The following is a 9,351-nucleotide window of genomic DNA, read 5'->3' on the forward strand; positions in this document are numbered from 1 at the left end:
TCTCTGGGCACAGCGGGTGCATTCGCTCTCGGGCCCGAACGTGACGGGCTCGGCAGCAGCGCTCGATATCGCCGGAGCCTCGGCCGCCGCTCAGGGCTGCTCCTTCACTAAGGGAAAAACCCACGGTCTCAACAGTTTGTGTTCAGTGATAGCACAAGTGGGAATCAGCCAGCTGCGGGTCCTGGGCACTGACATTTAGCTTCTCGTTCTTCTTAGGGACACTCAAGTACCAAATGTAATTTCCTGGTGAAATATTTGTCTCCTAATTTGCAGCTAGGAATTAGTGCTCCAGAAGACTGACGTTATCACATCCTGTATTTCTCTTTGGCATTCTCTTTCAGAATACAGATGTGCTAAAAGAAAAAAAAAGAGTATAATATTTATCAATCTGTATCTTCGAATAAAATGCAAGACTGATTTTCAGTTGTATTCCCAGCATTGAAATAAAAACACACTAGAACCATAATTGTTTCAAGTTTCCTGCTTGCAGTAAACTAGAGATTTTATTATTCTTTCCAAGTTTATCTGTAATATATATGATGCCTCAGGTTTTAGATTTTATATTTTTCAGATTCTGTGCTGCTTTAGTGTGTAGTTCTGAGTTTCATACTAGGGGATGGTGAGCTCTCTTCACAGAGTAGGGAGAGAAAACAATTCCTTCTTTAGCTAGGGACCAAGGACAAATGATCCAAATCTCAGCCCATGAGCACAAACCCTGTGGGCTGGAGAGAGAAAAACAAGCAGGATGGGACTGCCTGGGCTAAAGCTGGGCTGGGACAATGAACTGCAAGGTGGGAATGGAGCAGAGCTGATCCCAGGGAGAGACCCCGTGCCCAGTCATGCATTTTGGGACCATTTTAGTGCATCTTGGGTGCAGCCCTGGCTGGGCTCTGGTGCTGCCCAAGATGGATCTATTGAGGACTTTTAGTAATTACCTACTTTGTTCTTTAAATCTGTCTAGCCTCTCTTCTAAGTCAGCCTTCACAAGACATCATGTAGGTTTATATATCCTAAAGAACTTAGGTTTGTTAAATTACTGCATTTGCCTTCATGCTGCTGAGCAATAGCACAGATTTGGTGTCTTCAGCAGAACTGGTTAGTCTTAGTAAAAAGACTTAGTAGTGAAAAACTTTCCAAGTTAACTAGAATTAATGAAAGACATTTGAAAACAGATCAACCCTATTAGTTTATGATGTTTCCAAGTCTACTACTCTGTGCAGCCTAAGGAAGCTGTAATGGAATAAGGGAAGAGAGATCTTACAGCCATGTAATCCATAAATGTGTGGAAAACCTTAAAACCTTCACACAGAGTGCCTGCACGGCTGCTTAAAAGACTTGGTGACAGAAGAGCAACATAGGATTGAGCTAAGACAGACAAATTCCAATTAAAGTCAAATTACAAGTTATTTTATTTTCAGATGGGGCCACACATTGTATGCTGCTCACCATCCTGGGGGGTTCAGGATGTCCTGCAGCATGGCTGAGCCATGAGACTTGTGGAGGAGAATTATAAAAAGGTGAAGCACAAACATTACTTATGCATCTACATTGCATTACCAATTTGGCACCTTAAAAATGGTTTTGCTTTTTTAATGGAAGTTTATAGCTGGAACTGAAGATTTTTTTAATTGTTGAGAAGCTCTGAGTAGAAGCAAATATCCTTGCTGGGTACCTGTGGTAGGTAGGTACCCGATACCTGGCAGTGGAGGAATGTGCATGTACTTACATTTAAATCTCTGAAGTATTCATTATAGTCAAGAGCATATCCAACCACAAATTTATCTGGAATTTCAAAGCCTGTATCTGCAAGAAAATACAGTTCTTTTTATAATTCAGTGGTGTAAGTAGCTTTTAAGTGCACAGTTGGTATTCAACACATACTTGAGCTGAGAGTAAGAGGCATCGTCTCTATCAGGGTGCTTTCTTAAGAATTTGAGCTGTACATTGATGACAGAGGTTAGAATCCAAACCATTCCCATCAGTCAGTAATATAATTAAGGTGTTAAAAGAATTATTTTTATTAACAAAATAATTGCTTAATACCTTGTTATGAGTTAGTCCTGGGAGAGGAGAAAAGGAGTGAGATTTTTCTTGAGTGAAAGTAGATGAACTGTGATTCAGTAGGACTTTTCAGTTTGGAAAAAAGGCAAGTTTAATAATGACAAATGTCAAAACAAATGCCCTCTGGATTCAAAGCAAAGCAAAAACACAGTTAAGGTTAGATTATTTTTCTGCTATCTAAATAGTTAAATTTGTGTATCAGGTAGCTAAATCTGCTCTCAGGGGAAAAGAAGAAGGTGGTCATGAGGCCTGAAGATGGTGTAGCTGGTCATTAGTTCACAAGTTTTTATGTAGGTTTTTCCCCATTTCTCTTGGCCTTCCTGAAACTTATGTGCCAGTTGTCAGATGTGCTGCCTGAAGTGAAATTGCAAGACTGTGTTTTGGAAAATACAGAAAAAAATGCTAGGAAAACATGATACTTACAGTCTGGTCTGTAACCTGGACTCTGACATGTCCTTTTAACAAGCAGGCTATAAGGCAGAGCAGAGAAGGTTGGATTTTAAAATATGTCTTGCTCTAAGTTGTAGAATTCCCTTCTGCCATGCCTCTCCATAAGGTTCTAAAATCATGCACTTAAATTACAACAGTGAGATTATTGCACAGAAAGAAGCAGTGTTCAGCCTTGTAGTGGAGGGAGAAGCAAAGGCTCTAATCCAGGTTCATTCTTTATGTCCAAGTGGCTCTACTTTGTATTCAGTTCCCTGCAATCCTGTGTCTCAGACCTTTGCCCTTCCATGCAGCAATGGACACTGGAATAGCACAGAGGGGGAAGCATGTTCAAGTGGCCAGTAATGATTTTAGTGGGGAGGGAGGGAGGCAGAAAAGGACAATTTCATCTGCAAAATATTATCTATTCTTGGTTTGCCTGTGCACTTCAGAAGAAACTGAGAACCTCCTGGACAGTCACTAGAAAGACTGTCTGGATAACTGATGCTTAAAGTAACTGTTTTTATAAAGCATTGTGATTACTTGAAAGACACAGGGATAATCCACACAATTTCCTTTTAGAGATCTACTAAAAGCAAATCTAGAATGCTACTTGAAGTTGTCTTCCCAATGCTGACAGACTCTTAGATTCTGGAAACTTCTATGGTTGAGGATATTAAGAAATATTCTGAATGTTGTCATTCTAGTATTGAGGCAACTTGAGGTGGTGTTAGAAAACCTACGGAAAGAGATGAATTTCCTTCAAACATTAAGTAAGAAACAGGGAATCCACCAGATTTTGTGACTGCCTGGAAAGAGCCATAAAACCTTTTTTTATTCATTTGAGCAGTAAAGATAGTAGTGCCCAGGTACATTTCCCAGATGAAGAAACACTTAATTTTTCAGCAGCTGGAAAAGGATTACTTCCTGCATTTGCTTCCTCACCCCCAAACTTCAAGCCAAACAAGCACCTGTCAGCTTACACTGACTATGTTAGTTAGTGGCTATATACTTGTACCTTACAACTTTTACCATCCTTGGTTTCTTGTCTTTTATTTTTGAAAGCAGTGCTTTCATTGTTCTACCAGTCTCAATAATGTCCTGAAAGAGATAAAAAAATAAATTATCATTCAAGTTTGAAAGGAAAATCAGACTGTCAGTGGATTAAATTAGAGGATAACAACCTGGCAGCCCAGTAATATAAGTAATTATTATTTTATATGTAATATGCATTAATTTGAAAAGAAGTGAGAAAAAACCCATGTCATTCTACCCCTTGTTCAGTCATTACTTACGTCTACTACTAACACATTCTGGAAGAGATTACATTGGGAAAGAAGGAAAGAAAAGAAAATACTTAAATGCCAATTTTCAGCAAATTATACAGCCAAGAAAAGCACACTAAAACCCTCAGTTACAAAGACGTTGCATTGATTTTCAGAGGAGATTGTCACTTACTACTGACTTTACTTTGGTGCTCTCCAAAGAGTCTTTCTGTAAGTATTTACGAAAGTTTAAAATGTGGTGATAAAGGCACCTATGGCAGGTGCCGTTACACATTCTCTATGTATAGCACTAATATTCTAGAGCCACGCTAAATGAGTCAGTTTAGTATGGTTCATTTCTGGGCATTCTGAGATAAAATGGGGAATAGGATCTTTGGGAGCAGTCATCACTGATCACTTCAAGTTTCCACTGAGATCATTGGGAATTATTCACTGTTTCAAAGCCCAGCAATTTAAATCAGTGCTAACTGGCTGGAATTATGCAGTATCAAAATCTTAATAAAGATGGATTTCCTGAAAAATACACAGCAACAGTGGTTTCCCTTTAAAAGCTGAATATGCTAATTCATACCTTCCCATTTAGTGTAGACAGTTCCTCTCCAACAAAACTGATTTTTTCTGCAGGTGAATCATTCTAGAAGGAGAAAGAAGAGATTGAAGTTACATAAATCATGCCCAAATGTTTTATCCTGTATTTGTTTGAAAGGTGTGCTGCTCTTGCTTTTTGCAAGGAGAGGGAGTTTGAGATCTGCCCCTGGCTTTGTCATGTTGAGTATTCTGCTATATGTTTATTCCAGTGAATGTGTAATATCCACCCTTTGGGGAAGATCAATAAATCAGCTCCTTTTTAGTAAGTAATTTGAACAGAATGTATAAACTCAATATTTGTATGCATAAACTCAAACTACTAGTATTTAGAATGCCAGTCTATGGACAGAGTCAATTTTCCAAAGAAAAGAAAGTTTCTTACACAGTAGCTTTTTATTCTGACAAAATCCACGGTAACAGGCACAGATTTGTCACCATTTTGATTTAGTGTTTTTATATGGTCCAGCAAATCAGCAAAGAATTTATAGCCTCCTTTAAGGACACAGAGCGCAACAATGTGATGACTTCCCATGTCTTGCATGATATCTCTAGCCAAACGTTCTGTCCTGTGAGAGAAAAAAAAAAATAGCGCTTAAAAATTCTCATCTTGCTGATATGTTTTTATAGCTAGCAAATTGTTACCACAGCAAGTCATAGGAAAGTTAGTTACATATTTGCACAGCACAAGCAGATTTAATCCATAAACCTTAATATTGCAGGATAGGTGGTCTTAAAGATATTTGAGGGAACATGGAAGCTTAACTGAGCTTGTAGAGGAATCCTCTCCATAAACCCCCTGTTGTACTAGACTTTAGGATAGAAGAGTTAGGCTGCAGGGTTTCCATGTTTCTCATGGGTTGCACAGGGCAAGGACCTTGGTCTTTTCATTTGGAGGGACAAAAATTGGCATCACTGTCCCTGTTCTTTTCTGTTTACCCTCATACCTGTCCAGGATGAGTCCATGAGGAATGAAGACTCTTTCTAAATCTTCTTCATAATGCTTAGGAATGCGAAACAGATTTTTATTGTAGCCGCTTTCCTCATCTCTTATCTGCAAGGGAAAGGGAAGTAAGTCTAAAACTAGCAACAAAGCCATACAAGAAAAAGCTTCCAGTCTCTGATAGTGTGAAGAAAGAGTTCCTCCACCCCAATAATGTGTCAAAATTAAAATATTTCCGAAAGTTTTTGATCTTTCTGCTAGAACTCGTCACAATCTTATAACTCAGGAGCTGGTGGCTGAGTTGTGAATGGAGTTGTGAATGGATAAATAAACAAGTACTTTGCCCCAGTCATTATGAAATAAATTCTTGGCCATCAACAACTCCTTTAAAAAGGCACCCAAAACAATAATAACCTCCTCTCTTGTTCCATTTGCTGTTCTGCAGAGCTCAGTAGCTTGCTCATGTGGTAGACAAGTGAAAATTAAAATGTAAGGCAAGGAGATTGGATTACAGGTCAGCATGTGACTTTGAGCTGCTGCTCTACCTTGATCATCATTTTCCACTGTGTAAAAGAGGAAACTCTGCCTCCCAAGCATGAATTCACAGCTGAACTTCTGACATTCCAGCCAATAGCTGTCTCAGAGGACAAGGGAGATGGCTCACCCCAAAGGAGAAGGTTTGGGATGGCAGTAGGAAGAAGGGAAGCGGCAGAGGGTGCCCATAGGTGCAAAACTGTTGTGTTGTTTGCCTTTGGAGCAGAGCGCTCCTCATCATGGCTGGGGACTGGCCAGGGCGATGTCCCACAGATCTTGAGCCTAACCCTTTTTGCCTCCAGGGTTTCAGATTACAGTTCTGTATTCAACATGCTGATTCCAGGCTGTTGCACCCAGAGATGTCTGCATGTCTAGAAGATCCATAATCTCCATTTGGGTTTCTCTTCTGGCCCCAAACAGATCGGTGTCTTTGGATTCTACCTCCATTCAAGACCTTGATGAATGTTTTGTTCATTTATAAAGTGATGGCAAAAAGCCAGGCAAGGAAACATATAAGGAAGTAGAGAAATTTGTGAATAAGATTAATAGGTTTTAGAAAGAAATTAGGAAAATCCCCTCAAATTAATGAGATTTTATCACACCTGATACTGCCCTGCTATTGTTAAAAATACAGAACTAAATGAAAGGGAAATTTAGAGCTGGCTCAAAACTTCAACAGTGAAAAATAGGTTATCTACATGTTATGAACATTCGAGGCCAGTTTTCAAAAAGGGATGAAAAAGGCTCTCGTTTATTTAAAAAAAAAAAAAAACCAGAAAGAATGGAGGGTCCAAGATAGGCTTAGACCCCCTCACAACAGTTGAAAATGACAACGTCTACAGAACACACTGGATTATCTCCCTCTCAAGCAGCTCTCTCTCGTAGAACAGAGAAAAACCCGGCCCACCTGAAAACTCCTCCCTTTATAACACACCTTGGCCCAGGATTGGTGGGATTTGGATCCTTGCCCTGATTGGTGGATTTTTGGGGCCCCGATTGGCCCTTAACGGGGTTCGTTCTGGACCAATCATTTCCTCAGGGCGTTGAATGATTGGTTGGTGTCTTTGTCCAATCACCCTTCGCCCTGGTTTGCCTGTTTGCCCCCACCAAATCCTGGACCATCCACATCAAACCCATCCGCAACAAACACCCTCTTTTCCCAAAACTAACAGAACCAAGTCCATAACATACATACCAGTTACCTTCCTCAGAACTCAGTAAAGTATCTTGCTAAAAGCTCAGAGCTGTGGATTCGGCAGTAATAGCATAAAGTATTGCTAACAAGTTAACACCTGCAAACTCTTTAGACAGATGGATTGTTTTTAATTCTCCTTTTCTTTGGTATAGGAGAAATGAGTGCTTAGGAAGAAAAGAAAAATGTACTGTAAGAAACAGTAGTAGGTTATTACTTGCAAAACTCATGGCAGCCAAAAATGAAATAACCAGTTACTGCTATTTATTTGAAATTGGCCATGAACAGCTTCCTGCATTTAGAAATAAAACTGGAGAAAGGTGTTAAAGGAAGTTTCAGAGACCAGATTATACCATTTCAGAGAACAGCACAAGGCAATGGATATAGAAGCTCCTCCTGGCTGGACTAAGCATATTCTGCAAGTAATCAAAATTGATTGGCCTTAATGCTCCAAGAACATGCAGAATGACCTCGCAGCTGAGCCCTGGGTGAGTGGCAGCAGTTCTGTTCTGCCTGGTTTAGTTACTATTTTCTTCATGGCTGAAGTCAGTGAAGTGAAAGCATAAGTACAGGATTGGTTTTAGATCAGGTTTTTTTGTGTCTTGCTGATTGTTGGAGAGATGCTGGGATTGCCTGGGTCGGGCTGTGCCACAGCACTGAGAGCAGCTTTAGTGACTGCAGAGCTGCTCATGGCTGGATGTTCAACTGACCCAACTGGACGGCTCAAAACTAGCCCATTTCTGCCTCTGGGAGGCTGCTAGTGGTGAATACACAGGCAGGGTATGAGATTCTGACTTAATTAGAAGATTGGTCAAAGACAATGATTATTTGAGACTACTGGAACACAAAAACATCATTATCATTTGAAGTATCAAAAAAAAAAAAAAGCACTTTTAAGGAGAGTGACTGACGCCAGTATAAAAAGTGCTGTTTGTTTTGTTGTTGGGTTTTGGTTTATTTTGTCTCCAAGATTCCCACATCTATTGCATTCTACTTAACTGCAGCTTAAATGCCGTGATAATGCTCCATGCAATTTGAGCAGCTTCTTTTGCCTAATCATCATACTGATTGCAGTATTTAATGGACTTCAGCTTTACAATCTGCTTTTGCAGTTATAAATGCACAGAATTTCTTCTGCACAGCAAGTTAAAGGTCAGCCTTCTTGCCAAAGCTGAGCTTCCTGCTGCACTTGATGAGTGATGCCACAACTGCTTCAGCTCAAGTGAGGGATGAGTTTGTCTTTGTGGATCTAAGTGGGGAATAAAGGTAGTCTTGAGGCATATAGGTGTGAATAGTCATTACTGCTTAAAGCTGCTCCAGCAGTGTAGCTTTATAGCTGTCACTTGGTTTAACAACTCTGCTCATTGAGAGTCTTAGATACAAGCAATATCTGCTACAACAATATCCTCTGTGTGAAGCGTTTTTTAAAGCCTAATGAAAGGTTCAAAATCAGAACTTTGAGGATTGCATCAGTTTGAACACCCCATCACCACAGCAACCTGCTTTACAGACTCATTAAAGCCTTTGCATTGTTGAACATTGCCTTGGCATATGCTGAATAATACAGTGACAGCCTATAATAATAAAGCAATAGAATAAACTGTCATACAAAATCATTACATTTTTAAATAATGAGTTTAGAACTTGGGAAATTAGTTGTTTCATTTAGTTTCAGTCTCATCTGTTCAATTTCTGATGTAAGTTTCTGAGTTTAGGTGGAAAAAACAGCAAAATGAACTACAGCAATTTTGTACAGTAGAGAAATTCATAACTATTTCATCAGCACAGAATGAAAGAGTATGAATATAGGTATGTTAAAGTCAAATAAGGCCTTGCATTTGTAGAAAAGTGAGTCCATCAAGATGCCTCTGCTCTGAAAGCCATCTTTTCTGCTGCGTAAATATAAGAACCAAGGCCTTTCATTAGCCAGCATTTCTAGTGTTCTGCTATGTTTGCTGAAGCTGACCTTTCCCCCCCTGCCAAAGCTCCCTTCAGGCACAGAACCAAACACAAGGCCATTATGCTTTCTTGCCTGCAGTCCATGAGCCATAGTCCCTCTTTGAAGGATGCTCTTGCAGAATGAGTTGGTGTTACTATTGCAGTTTGCCTTGCTCTGTTTTAATCTTCCAGTCAGAGCATGACTTGCTTCTAAAAGGTCAAAATTGCCATCTTTCCTGCAGGAAGCATTACTTCCTTCTGCTAATGCACTGACATCACAATCCCAGGTTCTTACCTAATCAGATTAACCAGAAATAAAATGAGCTTGAGCCCTGCTGTAACCAATGAGAATAAAGATGTGGGGAACGAGGGAGATGCAAAAGAGA

The 9,351-nt window shown here is 39.8% G+C and overlaps 1 protein-coding gene across 1 annotated transcript; it reads right to left on the reverse strand.

Moving 5' to 3' along the window:
• Window positions 1–305: 305 nt before the first annotated feature.
• Window positions 306–9,077, reverse strand: LOC103816789 (hypoxanthine-guanine phosphoribosyltransferase-like). The gene is made up of 9 exons (XM_050978940.1): window positions 9,060–9,077; window positions 5,306–5,412; window positions 4,744–4,927; window positions 4,345–4,407; window positions 3,783–3,800; window positions 3,506–3,588; window positions 2,485–2,531; window positions 1,727–1,803; window positions 306–353 (listed from the first exon to the last, which is right to left on the reverse strand). The coding sequence occupies exons 1-9, from the start codon at window positions 9,075–9,077 to the stop codon at window positions 306–308; spliced, it is 645 nt and encodes a 214-aa protein (XP_050834897.1).
• Window positions 9,078–9,351: the final 274 nt, after the last annotated feature.

This window comes from Serinus canaria, chromosome 11, assembly GCF_022539315.1.
Source record: "Serinus canaria isolate serCan28SL12 chromosome 11, serCan2020, whole genome shotgun sequence".
Lineage (NCBI taxonomy): Eukaryota > Metazoa > Chordata > Aves > Passeriformes > Fringillidae > Serinus > Serinus canaria.